Consider the following 21,539-nt stretch of genomic DNA (forward strand, 5'->3'; position numbering starts at 1 on the left):
TCATTAAAACTTTTAATTTTTATTTTCCCTTTGTATCCAATCAATTTCAAAGGCTTAACACTTTTTTATTTTGTTTTGTAACCAAGAATAAGTGATTTGATTGCACTTGTGCACAGATTACTTTTTTATCTGTTGTTGCCACTAAATAAGTTCATATGTAATTTTTTTAATAACAAAGATCGATAAATTTATCCTTTCATTGAAAAAATTAGCATGAAAGACTAGAAACAATTTTTGAAGCATGCAGTGGAAAAGCATTATCAAGAGGTAGAATATTTGAACTGTACAATGTTGAAAAGATGATTTGATATCGAGGAGAGTACAAGGTGGAGACATTGTATTAGCATTACTAACGGCATATGATGCAATAAAGCAAGCTTATATAGCATCAGCCAAAAAAAAAAAAAAAAAACCCTTCCCATTTCACCCATCCATTCGTTCCAAAAGTTTGTCCAGTTCTTCCTTGAATTTATTTAAGCTATCAACTTCTACAATGACAGGTGGAAGTTTGTTACAGCAATCAACCACCTGCTGGCTAAAGGCAAACTTCCACACATCTATCCTACAACTGTCGTTCCTCAATTTGAATTTATGCCCTCTCAGGCAATTATTCTGAGCAAGAGGAAGAATCCCATCAGCATTGAGCATGCTCAAACCATTCAAGGCTTTATACACCTCAGTCAGATCACCTCGCAGGTGCCTAGTCTCCAGACACTGTAATTTGCAAAACTTAAGCCTTTCTTCTTAAGAGCAACCCTTTGTTCCATTCACTAATCTTGTTGCCCTTCTCTGTACTTGTTCCAGTAGCTCTACATCATTGGTGAAATGAGGCCTCCAGACCTGTATACAATACTCAAGGTGTGGCCTGACCATTGCCTTATACAAGGGGATAATCACCTCCTTATCCCTGCTAGAAACATTTCTGTATATCATTGACAAGACACCATAAGCTACTCTTGCAGACCGTCTGTACTGCTCAGAAAACTTCATATCTGCCTGCACAATTACCCCCAGGTCCTTTTCATTCTCTACCACTGTCAGTGTAGTACCACAGAGTTGATACGTTACTCTGGGGTTACTGCTTCCCATATGCAGTACTTTACATTTGTCAATGTTAAACTTCAATTGCCCCCTCTAAGCTCACCTGCTAAACTTTTCTAGATCCTGTTGCAGCAGCGTACTGTCATTAGTGCCATTAACAACCCTGCCAACCTTCGTATCATCTGCAAACTTGTACATTAAGCCTGATATACCATTATCAGCATCATTGATGAATACAGACCCCAACACTGAAACCTGAGAGACTCCACTAATAACATTAGTCCACAAAGAGTAGTGTCCATTAATTACCACTCTCTGTCTTCCCCCACTCAACCATCCCTTTATCCGTAGCAGCAATTTGCCTCAAATGCCACATTGCTCCAATTTGTGCAGCAGTCTTCCATGTGCAACAGTATTAAAGGCTTTTCTAAGATCCTGTCATCCATTTCCTTTGTGACCACATCATAGTATCCAATCAAATTGGTCAGACAAGACTTCCCCATGCTGTGTTCGAGCTATAACTGAAGTCTTGTCTAGATGATCCTGCAGTGCTTTTTTAACCAGTGCCTGCATTAATTTCCCAACAGAAGTTAAACTAACAGGTCTGTAATTACTTGTCTTGTCCTTTTATCCTCCTTTGTGAATTGGGGGTTACATTTGCACATCTCCAGTACATGGGCATCTCCCGAGTCCAAGGAAGCTCTCCTAATTATGGATAAGGGTTTGCTTACTTACTTTGCTGCCTCTTTTAATATAACTGGATAGATCTCATCCACCCCAGGTGCCTTTATTATGTTTATCTTCAACAATTTTTCCTCCACTTTGTTCTCTTTCTTTTTTTTTTTTTTTTTTTGACGTGAATAACGTCTATGCTGGGGGTACCCTATGGCACTCGAGCTGTCATGAAAAGTGAAATGTCTAACTGCTGTTAAATCTCCGAAACTAATGACAATAGTATAAACAATTTATACTTATTTTGTCGGGTATATAATGCCATTGATGAATATGCAATAAAAAATTAGAACTTTTGATATTTAATATAATTTTTTTTTGAAAAAACTAAAAAGTTAACATTTTGGTTATTTGCCATTGCGCCTTGGTTACTTTCACTCTCAATAATTTCTAAACTACGATAGATAGACATAAACAGTAAGGAACAAAATTGTTCAGTAGGAAATGTAGTTTTTTACATCTATAAATAGTTTTGATGTAGCTGTTATGTTTCCCGAGTAATAACGGTGCAAAGTTGATGTAGTTGAAAAATTCGAGCATTTTCAAGTTTGTTTTTGCAATATCAGAAACATCAGACAATATCAGAAACATCAGAAAATATCAGAGAAAAACAGTAAGGAACAAAATTGTTGCCCTTTGAGAGCTCTACAAGGATATATAACTAGATTTCAAATTGGGTTTTTAGTTTTCAAGAGTTGAACAACTCGTTAAAGTAACTGCTTCATTCAGTTACTTCTCATTTGTCGAGCAGTGCAGTTGTGTTTCATTTAGTTAAGTTGTGATGATGCCGAAAGTTACGTCAACTACATGTGTTCAAAGATTTCGACAAAATCATAAATCTAACGCTGAAAAGCAAGCGGCAGAATGCAAGAGAGAGAGTCATCTAGCGTAACATTTCTGTCCAATTTCCCTTTCTTTCTTTCACAATATAACTTCTAATGCTGGGCTGTAGATTTTAGAATGTGTTGTACTTGTTGCATGCAGTGATGCAACAAGTACAATGCATGCACCCAAGAAAACTCAATTGTACACAAGTTGTGTACAATTGAGCAACAAAATTGTTGCCTTTTGAGAGCTCTACATGGATATATAACTAGATTTCAAATCAGGTTTTTAGTTTTTGAGAGTTGAACAACTCGTTAAAGTAACTATTTCGTTCAGTTACTCTTCATTTGTTGAGCAGTGCGATTATGTTTCATATAATTAAGTTGTGAAGATGCCAAAAGTTACATCAATTTAATATGGTCAAAGATTTCAACAAAATCACAAATCTAACATTGAAAAGCAAGCACCAAAGTCAGTGGCGGAATGCAAGAGAGAGAGTCATAAGTGTAAACGCAAGCAAGATCAATTAGAGGCAAGATCAAAAACGGTGCAAACATGCAACAATAAAGGTTACCACCAACCTTTATTGTTAATTGTAAATGAAAATACCGAATTATAAAAAGCTTAAATTGTATGTTTTTATTTCACATGATGTTATTCACGTATCCACCTTTGGCTTTTATCTGATTTTAACGTCGATTTTTTTCTTTTTTTTTTTTTTGATTGGGAATGATGGTTTCTCTTATGTGATGAGTATTGGTCTACCCCAAGGTGGAGCTATCCCATCATTATTATTTACTGAAAAATTATTTCCTTTATTTTGAATCGGTCAGTTTTTTTTTTTTTTTATGCTGATGATGTTTGTTGTTTACATGTAGCTTGTCAATCTGACATTCATATGGATTTTGTTTTCTTTTGTTATTTAAAGTGTTTTGTAATGTTGATTAACCCATTGAGGATAATTTGGCTAATTTGCTTTTTAGTCCTAAAGTAACATTTGTGAAAGCTGGCACATTTGTGATATCATTTGATTCATGAGTAATGATGAGTTCGAGAATATTCTTTCTGCATCTAACATTCTGGTACAAATAATAATCATCTAGTTTATTTAAAAATTTTGTTTGCCATGGTAAGTTTCCCTCCTACTTATTCCAACCACTTAAGGCCAGATTGAAGCCACCCATAATAAGACATTCACAGTTCCTTGCCTGTTCCTTCTGCATGTAGAGATGCTCTTTGATCCTCTGGTCTGTAAACTACTCCCATTCTCTTTGAAGATTGATCTAGCTTTAGAATCTTTTATGTTATGTAATTTAATTTTAATTAGAAGTTGGACATGTATACCCTCAGCATGTCTTGTGTGCATGTCATGTAGTGATTCCTGTGCACACAAAGTAGATGCAGAAGATAACTGTGTGGATTCTTAACTTTACTTTGTTTTTGGAGAATGCCACTCTATCAAGTGTGGGCATCACTGAACCTTTCTTCTTTGTTGAAAAGAACAAGACTGGATAGGTGTTTTATTAACTGAGTTGATTAATAAGTTAAATTTGTAGTCAAATGTGTATATCATGGTTTGCAGCATAAGAAGGAAGTTTTTAATAAGATCATGTGCTTATTGAATTAATTTGTATCACCTGCTTTTTGTCTTTTTGTAACTTTGCATAATATTAGTATTGATAAACAGTAGTGTAAAAGTGAAATAATTAATTCTTATTAGCATTAACATTAGTAGTAGCAAATGATGCAAGCTTATACAGCATCAGCCAAAAAAAAAACCCTTCCATTTTATGGATCCATTCCCTCCAATAGTTTATCTAGTTATTCCTTGAATTTATTTAAGCTATCAACTTTCACAACAACTGATGGAAGTTTGTTCCAGCAATCAACCACCCGCTGACTGAAGTTTTCACACATCTATTCTGCAACCATCCTTCCTCAATTTGAATATTATGCCCCCTCATGTGCATAGTCTGAGCAAGAGGATGAATGCCATCAGCATTGAGCTTGCTCAATCCAGTCAAAGCCATAAGCACTTCGGTCAGATCACCTCACAGATGCATAGTCTCCAGATGCTGCAATTTGCAGAACTGAAACCTTTCTTAGTAAGAGCACCCCCTTTGTTCCCCTCACCAATCTCATTGCCCTTCTCTGTACTCATTCTAGCAGCCCTATATCCTTCCTAAACTGAGGCCTCCAGACCTGTATGAAGTACTTAAGATGTGGCCTGACCATTGCTTTAGACTACAGGTTCTTAAACTTTTTTTATCTGTGATCCCCTTTCATAAGACAATTATTAGTGACTTCCGGAAGTACTGGTGAAGTTAAATTAGGTTTTTTATACTTTAGTCACTAGAGTATAAAAAACCTAACACTAGAGTCTTGTACTAGACTAGTGTCTTTGCTGTTTTTATTTGCGTCCTTTGCCAAAGATTTCTCTTAATCCGCCTTCACTTGCCTAACCTTTTTGTGACTTGGTGACAGACTAGTTTATATCTACAATAGACTTCTGTTCACCTGATAATTTATATGCATCTCATGCATTTTTCTTCTCTGCCACGAGTCTCATTAGTTCATCTGACATCCATTACTTTGGACAGTATTATCTATTATACCTATTAGTATAATAGTATTATCTGTTGTACCTTGGACAGTATTTCTTAGTTGGAATGAAAAGCCTAGTAGCATCAGTGATTAATTCTTTGAATGCTTCCAATTTGGAATTTTCTGATGCTAACATTATCAGTTAGTCTAGCTCTATAGAATTTAAAAACTCTCTGAAACCACTGTAGTCACCTTTACAAAAACAAAACCCTTCTCTTTACCCTCAACAGTAGTTAACTTCTTAATGTTGCTGTTTTTTCAGTATGCATTTTGTTTCAGTTGACCACAAAAGTATTATGAATCTGATTCTGATGCAAAAGAAGAAAATTCAACTTCAGCTGTTTAATTGCTTTTATTGGAAAATCATCTTGACACAAATGTAGTTATATGAAAATCACAGCTTGGATTTGCTACCGGGAAATCTTGCCTGACCATTCTGATTAGCTACTATGGCACAGTAACAAAGGAACTGGATGCAAAAAATGATTTTGACATCATATACTTAGATTTCAGTAAAGCTTTTAATACTGTTCCACATGAAAGACTGCTATATATTTGGAGCAGTGTAGCATTAGGTGCAACTTACTGCTATGCATAAAGGGATGACTGAGGAGAGAAGACAGAGGTTGGTGATAAATGCCCACTGTTCTACTAGGACTAATGTTATTAGTGGAGTCCCTCCAGATTCAGTGGCGCCAGGTGGGCAGGAGCAGCAGTGCGTGCACACGCTTCTTGATTAGACCAGGGTTCGAGCCCATAACCACCAAATACGGAGGATGTGGAAAGGTCAGGGAATGACCACCATATATCCCCAGAGCAATATGGCCTTAGTTGCTAATGCTCCTAAAAACCAAATAACAAAACAAAAAACAACCAGATTCAGTGCTGGGTCCCTTATTGTTTTCAATATTTATTTACAAATTGATGAAGGTACATCAAGCCTATTGTGTAAGTTTTCAGATGGATACAAAGGATGGCAAAGTGGTTAATGACAGGAATCAGGTAAATTACAGTCAGTCCTCGTATAACACGTGATATGCTACACGTATTCGATCATACACAATTTATAAATGATGGAAAATGTATATAACACGATTGAATTCGCTTATGCACGATTTGTCTTTGTGTTTACAAGAAATTTCATTCAAACTGGGGAATCACCCCAACTGAATGCAACACAATAGGAATGAAGAGAAAATTCTGAAAATTTCTGTTTTTTATATGAGTGAAGATTTCAGTAAAGAGGAAACACATTAAACATAATAATGTAAAAACCCACAGAATTCCAGCTATCAGTATTATCGCAAATGCAATTAGATTGAGTTTACTACCCATTTATAACAGATTCCACTATCAGGAATGCCCAATAAATGAAAAGTGCAAATTGTTTTTATTGTTTTACGGTAGTGACCTCCAGAAATGTACTTTAGTAATGTGTTTCTGCCTTTACTGCATTGTTTATTCAGTTGCTGCACGTGTGCTGCTTTGTTTGTGTATCAAGCATGCCTCCTCATTTTTTTTTTTTTTTTATACTGTAATTGTGCTTTATTCCCTAAAAATGAGTAAAATCTTGAAAAAAAAAGGGCGAAAAGGAAGCGTCCTGGTGAAGATACTACAGATTCAGAGCGAAAAAGAAAAGCAATATCGATACAGGAAAAATACAAAGTTTTGAAACACTTTGAGCAAAATTAAAGAATATGTGATATTGTGCATGCTACAGGCCTAAATGAGGCAATGCTGAGAACAATTAGAAAGATTGCGGAGAAAATAAAAGCAACTTTCATAGTAAGAACAAGTCAAAGTGTAACAAAATCCATTAGATCACGACACAAAGAATTGGAAGAGATGGAACGTCTGTTATCTGTTTGGATAAAAGATCAGACAAAGAACAAGTTTGCTTATGATAGAAGCAAAAGCATTAGCAATATTTTATTATGTAATAATTGTAATAAAATACTTACGTATTTTATTACAGTTATTTATTGTGTTTTGTAATGTTTTGGTTACAAATGTGTGTTCGAACTTGGGTGGTCGGTACCTAACCCTATTTTTCCCTTAAGGCCTGTTATTATATTGCACAATTTGCATTACATGAGGGTTTCTAGGAACACAACTACCGTGTTTTATGAGGACCGACTGTACTTCCAAAAGACAGAAAAAAAATTGGACATGTGGCTGAGACTTGGAAATTGAGGTGTGACATTGACAAATTCAAGGTACTGAACATGGATTGAGTAAACAAGATGCTGATGACATCCTTGGTTTTGTTTGTTTGTTATTTGGTTTTTAGGAGCATTAGCAACTAAGGCCATATTGCTCCGACATCCTTGGTCTTTCTTAGACATCACATACATCTGAGGGGACCTACACTTAAATTAAAAAAAGGATGGATGTGGGACAGATGTGCAAAAATTTGCTTTTGGCCAGAGGGTGATTTATTATTGAGGCAAACTTTCATCTGGTGTTTTGGAAGTGGGTAATTTAAATAAATTTAAGGAATAACTATGCAGATTATTAGAATGCATGAAAGAATAAGGTAGGTAGTTGTTTTTTTTTTTTTGTTTTTTTCTGGGCCAATGCTGCATAAACTTGCTTCCATTCATCATTTGCCACTACTAATATTAATATTCAGAATAATATGATAGACAATTAAGAATGATGGGTATATTTATTCTGTGCTGTTTAGGTTTTGCATGACCATACTATTTCACCAAAGGAAGAGAAATTAAAGTACTGTGCATTGTAATTTATAGTTTTTTTTTGTTTTGAGAAAGGCAAAGAATGTTATTCAACTATATTGTATAATAATAAAAATGCTGTACTCTTTTAGAAAATTTGCCTTCAGTATAACTGACCCTAATGTAATTTGTTAGTTATTTATAATTTATAACAGGCATAAAAAATTTATTTTCTGATCTTCAGCTCCAGTTGAGAATAGACATCTTCAAGATTTGGCTGATTATGTTGAAGGAAAAAGGTAAGAAAAATATCAACTTATAAATAATATAACAAATATCTAAGTAGTACTTTTGTTTATTGTAAAAATAGCACTATAATATTTAGAATAAAAAATTTATTCTGTTTTGCAAACATACTAAAAGTTTATTTCAGTAAAGGTTTTTATTTTCTAAACATAATTGCATAGATTTTTATGTGAAATTTGGAGTCATGATCTAATTATAATTAACAAAAGCTTTATATTCCACTATCATGCTAGTGGTCTGATTGTCTAGGGAGGGTGTCATGATGAACAGCCGACTAATTGCATTTTTGAGGGAGATACCTTGACTGCTAAAAGGTTTAGAAAAAGATCCTCAAAGCCCATGTAAGTGCTTTCAGAGGTACCATAAACTCTGAATTCTTCTTAATGGACATAATACCCTTTCCTGTAGTATTTGGCTGTTTTACAAATGCCTTCAAAGTTATATTCTTTGGATAGAATGATCAGCAAGGTATGTAAAATTAACTCCAGTTGAAGGTGTTTGGGATGCTTTAGAGAGATAAATTATGAAATGATGACTTCCTTGCAGAACTCTTAAAGTCTGCTCTTGTAGAAGTAAGATTTAATACTGTAAGCCTTGTATACAACATGAAAATTCATTACAAAAGTTTTTGATAGCTAGTGTAATTATTAGTCTATTAAAAGCTGGAATTATGCAGAATTGGGACCACTGACATGGCTTATGAGGCCTGGATTATGAGAATTGGAACCACTGACATGGCTAAGCAGCTAAATGAACCAGGCTCCTAAAGTTTAATGGGATCCTGGTTCATTTAGTCATTAAAGACCAAAGTCAGGTCTTTAATGACTACATTAAAAATATCCAAAGGAGTGACAAACACCCAGAACATCTGGGATTTCTGTCAGTGGCACAACCCTACACGGTCTTTGAGGTCTGACCCCATGCTGATTACAAAGTTTCAGAAACATCTGAAACTTTGTAATCATTTCCTACTTGCCTAAGGCAGTTACTAAAATACAAGCACTATTGCATCTTGGAATTAATCTGCAGAAAATGGCTACCAATTACAAATACCCTCGCATTCTTCTAGAGTGGATTGTATCTGTTCACCTGGAATAACTCCTTCCAAATCTTGTGGCTTAAACTGTGCCAGATTACTAAACATTGACACCAGCTAACACTATCCCCCATATATCGAATCCATACCATGCTGTGTTTTTGAGCTGCAACAACAATTGATTCTCATCTGCATTTGTTTGATGAAAATCCATAGTTTGATTTTGATTCAACTTCCCTACCATTGTATTTTGTTTGTTCTTGATTTGTCCTACGATGTTCATTTTTCTCTTTGTTTTCCTATTTATTATAATTTCCTTTTTTATATACTTTTTAATTTTTGTATAACTTATAATTTCTCGTGATGACTATTATTGTCATCACATAATTCTTTAGTATATCACACTCTAATATACTAAATAATAAACTTAATAAATACAGTGAACAATTCTTAGAAGAAGAAGAAGAACAATGTGGGTTCAGAAAAGGGAGAAGCACAATAGATGCCATTTTCTCACTACAACAAATTTTGGAGAAAAGAAGAGAATTCAATCTACCAACATTTCTGCTCTTTATTGATTATGAAAAAAGCATATGACAATGTAAACTGGGGAAAACTTTGGCAGATTCTATGTGAAGAAAATATCCCAACCCAACTCCGGAAAGTGATCCAAAGCCTATATAAAAACTCAAAAGTCTGTATAAAATATTCTAATGGCCAACTATCAGACCCAATTAACACCAATAAAGGAGTGAAACAAGGATGTGGACTATCACTAAATTTATTTAATATCTACATCAATAAAATTCTTAAAGAATGGAAACAAACAATTAACAACAGAATACAGTTGAACAACAGGAATAAAATCCAAACTATATTATATGCTGATGATCAAGTTATAATTGCAAAATCCGAAGATGAACTACAGATAGCAGCAAATGAACTTAATAAAATAGGTAAAAAGTGCGAGATGAAAATCTCCACCTCAAAAACAAAATCAGTGAGATTATGTGGAAAAAACATACAAAGAGTCAAAATTGTTATTGATGATAAAATAATGGAACAAATATCTGACTTCACCTATTTGGGAAATTTAATATCAAATGAAAGGAAAGACATCCACACTAAACTACAGAAATATAATAAAATGAATGGAATGATTAAATGCAAATGACAACTGAAACAAAATTATGACTGCACAACATCACTTCAAAACCAGCCCTCTTCTACAGCTGTGAGACTTGGGTCATAAATAAGAAATATGCACACAAACTAGAAGCAGCACAAATGAGATTTTTAAGACCATTATTAGGCTTTACAACACTAGACCACCAAAGAAATTTAGATATCCGTGAGAAATTAAAAGTAGATAACATAGTAAATGACATAAAACGGTATCAGGAAAAATGGATCAGCCACATAGAAAGAATGAACCCAGACCGGATCCCAAAATTAGCCTTTAACTACAAACCTACAGGCAAGAGAGATGTTGGTCGACCAAGACAACGATGGCGAGATCAAGACCACCTCCAGGAGCTACAACGAAACAGGTCTTAAAAGACCTAAGCCGGACCAAGTTCGTGATGATGATGATGACTATTATTGTTCCCAGTTGTTGTACCATACTTAGCAGCGATAAAGATAATTTCTTTATTTTTAAGATTATCTAGTTAACCATCAGTATTTGCAAAGTTAAGAAGGAAAATATAGACTGAAATATTGAGAACAGTATTAGGATATTGTTCTCAGTATTAGTTATATTGAGAACTAATTATAGGTTTCTTTATGTAGATATTCTTTTTTTTTTTTTAATGAAAACCCCAAACATGAAAGGCATTAGAACCTATAATACTTAGTACCATGCATGGGTTGAAGGGTGAAAAAATGAAAGAAGATACTTGTTGACATTAGACTTGAATTTCTGTAGATTGTAATTTTCAGGAAGTACATGTGAAGGGAGGTTATTGCAGAAAATAGAAATAGAAGGAATAAATGAGGAAGAAAAGTTGGTTCTGTAAGTTTGAAGTTGGAGAGCAAAAGGATGCTGACTGGTTGCATCACATGTTTGGACTGGCTTGAAAGATGAGGGGGGGGGATTCTAGAAGCAAATTCAGAAAATCAGTGCTCATGAAAATATATATAAAAGATATGTAGTAGAAACAGAACATCTGTGAGATAGAGAGTGGAGAGACTGTTAGAGATGAGTCATTAAGTAACCTAACTGCCCTCTTTTGAATGGAGTCTAGAAGCCTGAGAGAGGTTATGAGGGCACCACCCCCAGTTGTGGGAACAATATTGCATGGTAGGGCAGATTTAAGATTTGTACAGAGTGAGTAGCTGTTTAGAAGAAAAGTAATGCCACAAGTGAAAGAGTAAACCCAGGTTTTATATTCAGAGGAAGCAATATTTGTGATGTGTTTATACAAAGAAAAATTAGAAGTTAGGGTAATCCCTATTAGAGATATGTGATCTCATCTAGAAATCTGAGTGATGTTCGAAGGTAAGCATATGATCAGAGGAATCCTTTTTGCGGGATATAAGACAGGACTGAGTTTTAGGAGGATTGAAATTAACTAAGTTATCTTTACCCCCACTGAAGAATTACCTGGAAATCAGCATTTAAGGAATTGGTAGTAATATTTAAGAAATTAAAGCTGTTTGTGAAGATTTCTCGAACTGGAAGATAAAATGCAATGTGCTATCATCAACAAAACTGTGGATAGGGTTTCCAGTCAATGGAAGAAGGTCGTCAATATACAAGAGGAAAAGAGTGGGAGAAAGAACTGGACCTTGTGGAACACAAGTATTAGTTGAGAAGTTAGAAGATTGCCATCTGCCACCATTCACAGTGAGCAGTCAGAGAGAAAACTGGATACCCAATTACAAAAAACAGTTTGCAAACCAATTTAAATAAGATAAAATGTTATTTAGAAGACTTTTATGCCAGACATGATCATATGCCTTTAAAATGTCAAAAGAAATTGCTTGTGTTTCACCAAACTTTTCCATTGAATTTGTCCATAGATGAGTAACATAAGCCAGTATATTATCACTGGATTGATACTTATGGAATCCATATTGGCAGTCATTGATGAAATGGAAAGTTTTTAGATAGTTTAGTAATTGGCAGTCAATAGATTGCTCCATTACTTTGTATAGAGCAGATGTAAGTGCAGATGGTATGATATTTGGATGGTAGAGATTTGTCCCCTCTTTGGGAACTGGCTGGATGTAAGCAAATTTACAAGCAGAAGGAAAAACGCCAATGGAATAAGAATGTGTAAGAAGGTGACATGGAAGAGGAATAAGTCCAGAATCACAGGTTTTGTGAACAAGTGGAGAAAGTCAAGGCTGGTTGAAATTCTTGTGGCATCCTTTGACAGAAGACTACAGAAGGAGATTTGGATGTAACTCACTGGGAATGGTAGGAAGTGATTTACCAAAATCATCAATATAAAAGCAATAAGAAAAGTAGAATGCTAGCAGGTCAGCTTTATCTTTAGCTGAGATGACAGCAGAACCATTAAGTTTTAACGTAGGTGGGAGTAGAGATGGGAAAAAGTTATGGACAGTATCTTTGGCAAGAGACCAGAATGCTTGAATACCATTTGGACGAGAAGCAAGTTTTTTAATCTTAGCCTGTTCAAAATCTTGTTTGTACTGATTAATAACTGGAGATTTGGATACAGGTTAATTGGGATATGCAATATTCTTATTTTGAACAGCTTTAGCACATTTATTGGAAAACCAGAGTTTAGATAAAGGATAAGATTTTAAAGTGCAGTGTGGAATATAGAATTTCATCCATACAAGAATAAATTCACTGACACGATCTGAGCCAACATTGACAACGGACAATTTAAAACAGTAATCCAACCAAGGAAAATAAGAATAGAAGTCTCACAGATCATTCCATTTTCCTTTCTTGCAATGCCAAACAACATTAAGTTGAGAATGGCCATGAGGAAAGGCTCCATTAGAGAAGAGACCGCTATCAAGTTGTGATCTGATATGCCTATCACTCACCTCAGCTCTATATACTTAGAAGGGTTGTTTCTGAGATAAAGATCAAGCATGTTGGCTGTGTGGTTATCATTTTCTGGTGGGTAAATGAACAATCTGTGCGAGGTCATCAGTAATTGCAAAAGTCTCAGCATCTTGACCAGCTGGATCCATGTGACTAGAAAGTGGAAGACAGCTGGAGTTGGAAATATTAAAATCACCAAGGAAAATTATCTCACTGTTAGGAAATTTGGACTGGAGAGTGTCAAGTTTCAAAGAAAGGAAGTCAAAGTTTACAAGTGATCAGTGGAGTTGGTGTAACAGTAGAGGTACCAGATGGGATAGAGAGATTTTAAACCAGAGGAGATTCCAAATTACTGAATCTCTGACAGGGAATATCAGAGTAGACATATATCCAAATACCACCTTCGAAATGAAAGGAATCATACAGTAAATAATTAGAACAACTGAGATGAGCAAGTGTTTGAATCAACCTATAATTGGGATTCTGACAGAAAAACTAAGTGAGCTTTTGCAGACTTCAAGTGGAAATGAACATCATTTAGATTGGAACCGAGACCATGTATATTTGTGAAACAAAGAAGTGTTTAGGAGGTTTAGATCTTTCTGCAGATAATTTTATTCTATTAGTTTGACTATTCATGATGTATTGAATAGTAAGAAACTGTGAGGAAGACATGTTGTATGAAGTAATGAAATTGTTGGATATGGCTTACGCATCTGGAAAGAATATATACCTAGCTCCTTGACATAATGTGGCCTCAACAATGCCCCTGCATGCACACTACTCAGTCTCTCTCTCCAGTTATCTGGTTGAGTAGAGGCAGTGAGTTTATACACTAGCTGATCCAGATGCCTTCTAGAGAGTTACCAATACGTTCAGTCCATTGGACCACTTAGCAGCTGGCATGCAAACACTATTTTATAAAGCTGTACCCTTGAAATGTAGGGAAGACTGGAACTTGCACAACTTCTATTAGAATAAGAAGCGACCTGGAGCGAGGGGTGTTGGGGGTTTCAGGGACGGATGGCAGTCATCCTGGAATAGTTGGGTATATGGGATGTGTTAGGGTAACAAGGAATAGGCATAGGAGCATGTATGCTTGCACGTATACCAATGCTAGAAGTATAGTAAATAAATTTGATGAATTTGAAGTGTTGGTCAAGACATCAAAGGCGGATATTGTTGGGATAGCAGAGACGTGGTGTCACAAAGATATAAGGAATGCAGAACTGGAATTTGGGGAGTACAATGTGTACAGAAAGGATAGACAGGACAGAAAGGGAGGAGGTGTTATGCTGTTAATTAAGAAAAACATAAAATCAAAAGAAGTGCATCCAGTTGATATAGATGGACAGTGCACTGTTGAGTCAGTTTGGTGTGACATAAGCACTGCAAAAGCAAAAATAAGAGTAGGAGTGTGTTATAGGCCTAATGACTCGAATGAGTACAATGAACAATTGTACAGAGAAATAGAGTGGGCCAGTAAATCAGAATGTCTTATAATGGGGGATTTTAACTTCCCAGATATTGACTGGAACTTGTGGGTTGGTCACTCACACACTAGTCAGACTTTTGTGGATTTATTGGATGATTGTTTTCTGCAGCAGCATGTTCGAGAGGCAACCAGAGAAAGTAATACTCTTGATCTGGTTATCAGCAGTGATCATTCGTGTATTAAGAATTTGCAGATAAAGGAACCACTAGGTGGCAGTGATCACAGTGTGCTGAAGTGGGATTTACTCAAAGAGGTAACTACCGTCAGGGGTAAAGGAAAGGGTTTTTGCTTCCGTAAAGGGGAGTACAGTGGTCTCAGACAGTTTTTAAATTCTGTACAGTGGGATCGACTGACGATGTTACAAACAGTAAATTCTAAGTGGGAAGCATTCAAGGAATTAATCGTGGAAGCTACTAGACTTTTCATACCGATGAAGAAATATTGTTCAAGGTTTAGGCCTGAATGGTTATCAAATGAACTAATGAGACTCGTGACAGAGAAGAAAAATGCATGGGATGCATATAAATTATCAGGCGACTCAGAAGCCTGTAGCAGATATAAGCTAGTCTGTAATCAGGTCACAAAGGAGGTTCGGCAGGCAAAGGCGGATTACGAGAAATCTTTGGCAAAAGATGCTAAGAAAAACAGCAAGGATTTCTTTACTTATATAAACTCTAAAAGGAAGGGGCTGAATATGATTGGTCCACTTGACATCGATGGTTCGACTGTTGATGATCCTGCTCAGATAGCAAACAAACTGAATGAGTATTTTGCATCTACATTCACACGTGAGGAATCATTACAGTTTGAAAATGGAAGAAGGTTATCAAATTGTAGCAGTGTGCTTAATGATTTTGTAATAACTGAGAGCAAAGTGGAGGAGAAATTGTTGAAGTTAAACATAAGAAAGGCACCTGGGGCGGATGGGATCTATCCAGTTATATTAAAGGAGGCGGCAAAGCAACTAAGCAAACCCTTAGCCATAATTATGAGAGCATCCTTGGATTCAGGGGAGGTTCCCACGGACTGGAGATGTGCAAATGTATCCCCAATTCACAAAGGAGGTTCGAAGGGTGACACGAATAATTACAGACCAGTTAGTTTAACTTCTGTTCCGGGTAAAATAATGGAGTCACTGGTTAAAGATGCATTGCAGGATCATCTAGACAAGACTGCAGCAATAATTCTGACACAGCATGGGTTTGTTAAGGGAAAGTCTTGTCTGACAAATTTGATTGGTTATTATGATGTGGTCACAAAGGAACTGGATGCAAAAAATAATTTTGATATCATATACTTGGATTTCAGGAAGGCTTTTGACACTGTTGCGCATGGAGGACTGCTGTACAAATTGGAGCAGAATGGTATTAAGGGTAAGTTGCTACAATGGATAAAAGGATGGTTAAGTGGGAGAAGACAGAGGGTGGTAATCAATGGGTGCTGCTCTTCGTGGACTAATGTTATTAGTGGAGTCCCACAGGGTTCGGTGTTGGGTCCACTGTTGTTTTGTATATTTATCAATGATATTGATGAAGGTATATCAGGCTTAGTGTCGGGGTTTGCAGATGACACGAAGGTTGGCAGGGTTGTTAATGACAGTAATGGCAGTGTGCTACTGCAACAGGATCTAGATAATTTGGGCAGATGGGCTAAGAAGTGGCAACTGAAGTTTAACCTTGACAAATGCAAAGTACTGCATATGGGTAGAAGTAACCCCAGAGAAATGTACCAACTGTGTGGTACTACACTTAAGGTGGTAGAAAATGAAAAAGACCTGGGAGTAATTGTGCAGTCAGATATGAAGTTTTCTGAGCAATGTAGACAGGCTGCTAGGGCAGGTCATGGGGTTTTGTCAATGATATATAGGAATTTTGCTAGCAGGGAAAAGGAGGTGATTGTCCCTCTGTATAAGGCAATGGTCAGGCCACGCCTTGAGTACTGCGTACAGGTCTGGAGGCCTCATTTTAGGAAGGATGTAGATTTGCTTGAGCGTGTACAGAGAAGAGCAACACGATTGGTGAGGGGAATGAAGGGATCCTCTTACCAAGAGAGGCTTAAGTTCTGCAAATTGCAGTGGCTGGAGACTAGGCACCTGCGCGGTGATCTGATTGAGGTCTATAAGGCCTTGAATGGGTTGAGCACGCTGAATTCTGATGGGATCCTCCCACTTGTTCAGAATACGAACCTACGGGGACATAAGTTCAAATTAAGAAAGGATAGATGTAGAATAGATGTGCGGAAATTTGCCTTTAGCCAGCGGGTGGTTAATTGCTGGAACAAACTTCCATCTGTCGTTGTGGAAGTTGATAGATTAAATAAATTTAAGGAGGAACTGGACAGGCATTTGGAGGGAATGGTGTGATTTTTTTTTTTTTTTTTTTTGGCTGATGCTGCATAAGCTCCTACACTTGCTTTCTTGCATCAAGTGCCACTACTACTACTACTACTACTACTATGCCCATCACATGCTCAAAAGACATCAATCATATTGCATGATGGAAATGGTGTGGATTTGCCAGAGCTTGCTCTGGAGCCTAAATTTCACCCCTTCAAGCCTCCAGTAAGCAACGTGGTGGTATTGCACTGGTTGATGAGAATTGTCTGTCACCTAGCTTATTGTAACTGCTATGTTATTTAACTGCCATTGTAGCCGAGTGGGCAGGAGCGGGAGTGCAGTAGCACACGCTCTTTGAGTAGACCGGGGTTCAAGCCCCTGACTACTGAATACGGTCGATCTGCCAACCCGCACTGGACCAGCGTGGCAGATTATGGTCCATTTCCCTCAGCATGAATTGTTGAGGAGGCTTCCACCCTGCAGTGGGTTGATAATGGCTGCACTTTACTTTTTTTTTACCCAGCTGGATGCAGCAAAATGTTTGTGATTTGCTATTGATGGAAATATATAACTTCTTCAGCAATACAGACAGGTATTGTAATGCCTACATTACATGTACTTCAACTGTTAAGGCTGCCGTTGTGATAGACGGAACCTCTGTGCACACTGCCCTAAAGATATTCATTTCAAGAAATCTGCCTATCGGTGGAGGTTGCACAGCAATATAGATCGCTGTTTAAGTATGTCAGAGTGCTAATAATCGACAAAGTCAGTATGATCAGTGCTGAGCTGTTATCGCAAATGGGCATGAGGCTAAAACAGATAACTGAAAAATGCCAAAGCAAGCTTTGGCAGAGAGGACATTTTCCTAATCAGGGACTTACGTCAGCTGCCTCTGGTTCGCACAACCCGGTCTATAAACAGATAAAGCAGCATATTGCCATCCCCACTCTCTTGCAGGGTCTCAAACACTACAAATTTGATCAAGTTATGTGGCAGTCGAGCATTGCAATCTCATTTGTGTTAACCAAAATCAGTAATAGAGGTAAATTAGATCAGAATGAGCAAGAACTTATTGAGTCACATTTCTTCGCTCGGGAGGAAGCTGATCACCTCTGTCCAAACGGTATATGACTCTACTTGCCAAATAATTCCGTCAACCAGTACATCCACACGATCCTCAGTGCTGCATAGGAGAAAGTGGAATCAGTCATGCAAGAAATCTTCATGGGTTGCACGATCATGGAGCAAGAAGCACATGTTCACCAGACTATAAAATTTCAGTTATTGACACTGGCGGATTACCTTACAAGCTCCCACTGGTCATTGGAAAGCCATTATGTGGGTTTGATGGTGCATAAGCTGCATTGGATATAATTCAACAGAAAGCTATATATTGTCACTACCAATGTGGATGTTACTGATGGGTTCACTAATGGCACCGCGGGCAAATTATCCAAGATTGAATACAACAAAGAGCAACAGATACAATGATTGAGGCTTGAATTTACCACCTCGCCTAAGATCGAAAAGTTTGCTCACACAAGAAGGCAGCAAGACACATGCAAGCAAACAACATCAATCCTGCAGCTGTGCCACTGCAAGACGCAAGTATATTGTTGAACAACAACCTCATAACCTGTGCCAAAAGAAATTGCTTTCCTCTCATACCAGCTTGTGCAATGACGATACACAAGTCGCAAGGCAGCACATTTGATACAGTGGTTTATGAGTATGAAGGGACACAAACAGCAACTGGTTTATGTTGCTCTGTTGCACTTAATATAATCTCTCCGACCGGTGACAAGAGAAACACTACATCCACCACCGATCTACAAAATGAGTTTGCCAGGCTGACGACTGAAAACAAGACAGGACAGCTTGCTTGAATTCATCCATGATAGGAAAGAACTCTTAGTTCTCTAAATCAACTGCGAAAGCCTATGGACGTACCATGCCGACCTTACCAACACTGTTACCTAGCAATGCCAAATCTTGCTGCCATCTGAGACTTGGTTAGGCAATAACAAGTGTCAGCACCCCTAACTTCAATTGTGTGGTTCAGTTCAAGCGTGAAACCAAACAGACAGCTGGAGTCACAATATATTACAAGATACACATTGTTACGCCGTACTTATATGTCATCTAAGTATGGTTTGACAATCAGTGTTCTACCTGTTGGCGATATATATACAGCGAAGTGCTTGTTACCCAACAGCCAAGTGATATTTACAATGGTTGTCTATATTTCTCCTAACGGTGACATATAGGGTATAATTGACTTCATTCATTTAGTTTTTTTACACTGTTAAAGAAAGATTTACATAAAATATACATGACTGTGAGCAGCAATTTCAGCGTTAACTTTAGATTGGCAGAAACTAAACCGTTAATTACTTTTCTGCAAGAAATGTTCACTCTAACTCTAAACACTAATCCCTCTATTTCGACTACAAGGTCGGGTGCCTCGATTGATACTGTTTTCCAGAGACATTTAGACACGTTGGAATTGCAAGTATATGTCTCTTACTTTAGTTATCATAAATCCATTGTATCTTGTTTTCCAGCTGAAATTATTGAAATTTGTGAATGATCAATAAAATATTTACAATACAAAAGCTCTTTTATTTTGTAATCAATATATACAAATTAAAATACCTAAAAGAAATGCTAAAGATGTTTTACATAAGATCATCTACCATGCCATGCATGCTCAGGACATGTGCCACTTTGATGTGAAACAGCCTTGGGGACACCTACATAAATTTCAATTGAGTAGATCTGATTGGTCACGAAAAATGCATAATGGAAGTGATGTCATGCGTGGCTTCTGCCAGAGGTGCTTCCCACGCCGTCACCACTAGTCTGTGCCGAGCACTCACTAGTGGTGTGATTAGAGTGTGTGCCACATTTTTTTTTTTTTTTGTTCATGCTGTACAAGCTTGCTTTCTTGCATCATTTGCTAACATCCATAAATAAAAAGTATAAAGCAGATGCTCGGTTAGATGATACCTTGAGAAATAATGAAAAGAACTACTGTCTTGTTAGGAATAGTGAGTATTGTTATTTTTTATTGATTTTGAGAACTGTATGAATGAATTTATTTCCAAAATGCTTTGTTTTTTTGTTTTGTTAACTTTCCTCATAATTATATTGATTTTAATCCTTTCAGTTGTGAACAGGTAAGAGAGGGTATACGTAGTGGACGTCCCTTAACTGTTCTGGTTTTCCATGATGGAGAAAAGGTACATATGTATACAGTGTTAAATAGTGGTGAAGGCACAGTATCACCCGTATCTCGATCAGGAAGGTACGTAATATCGCATCTTCTGGTCTGGAAATTCCACTCTTTTGCTAAATTCATTAAATGAATAGTGTTTTCTAGTATTTGAGATAAATAAAGGAGAAAGGGGCTGAAAATGAAATAAGAATAATTTTATCAAAAACTCCAAATCTGTTACATCCAGTAGATGTAGGTCCCTTTGATGGTGCAAATCAATCCTACTGAACTGCCAGATTTCTGTTTGTTATTTTCCTCCATGCTGCCTATTTCCTGTAATAATTTTGTGAATATATATATATTTTTTTTTACATTTCTAAGCTTACTATATTCAGCTCATTTCTTATGATTTTAAATGTAATCACACCTTTTTTTTCAGACTTTTATTAACTATTTTAATATAAAGCATAAAACAAGTAAATGAAGAAGAAAATCAAAACTATTACATAAACACTTAAAATTTAAGTATATAAGAAAGGCTTTTATCTGTTTTCTAATAATGACTATTAAAAACTGAAGTGTGAAGAGAAAAAGGTTTTCTTAGGCACTGAAATATCATATGCATTATCATTAATGTTGACTATAAATCAGAGACACTATCCTTTCAAATTATATTGTCCTTTAATGTTAAATTAAATTTATTTTTAATCTGTATAAAGCAAAGTGCAAAGTTAACATAAAATAGCTTTTTTGTGATAACTTTAAATTTTTAGATTAATATCAATTAATCATAATGTTACAATCTATGAAATGCAAATTTTATGTGGAAGTTTATAAATAAATTATAAAGATTGGGTGAATATTGTGTATGAGAACAAGTTTTTAATTACACTGAAATCATTCTCACAATTTAAGAACGTATTATTCTTATCATTTGTTTTATAAAAATTGTTCTTTTGCTTTGGAATGCATAAAAGCTGTAGAAATGAGAGAGAGTGAGTGAGTTAATTAACAGTTTTGTTCATGTTCCACTAAAGCATTCATTGTCCTTGTGAAAAACTTTTAAAAGGCAGAAATGATGCTGCCGAAGTGACAAACCATCAGCCTTTTGAAAAGACATCTGAAGAAATATCCTAAATTGTTCAAAAAAATTGCTTCAATATCAAGTTTAAAGCATTTGCTGTGAAGAGGATATAACTCCTCAAAATACCTGATATTCCACAGATAATTATAAAAGTCA

The 21,539-nt window shown here is 36.3% G+C and overlaps 1 protein-coding gene across 1 annotated transcript in view; it reads left to right on the top strand.

Annotated features, from left to right (window-relative positions):
* Nucleotides 1-21,539, top strand: part of LOC150083500 (AN1-type zinc finger protein 4-like) — a 146,913-nt gene that overhangs the window by 61,541 nt on the left and 63,833 nt on the right. The window contains exons 4-5 of the mRNA XM_090378514.1: nt 8,125-8,179; nt 20,252-20,389. Of these exons, the coding sequence (XP_090234640.1) occupies nt 8,125-8,179; nt 20,252-20,389 (193 nt within the window). The remainder of the gene's footprint in view (nt 1-8,124; nt 8,180-20,251; nt 20,390-21,539) is intronic.

The sequence above is a fragment of the Mastigoproctus giganteus genome, chromosome 7 (genome assembly GCF_048544385.1).
Source record: "Mastigoproctus giganteus isolate SK-2022 chromosome 7, ASM4854438v1, whole genome shotgun sequence".
Classification (NCBI taxonomy): Eukaryota; Metazoa; Arthropoda; class Arachnida; order Uropygi; family Thelyphonidae; genus Mastigoproctus; species Mastigoproctus giganteus.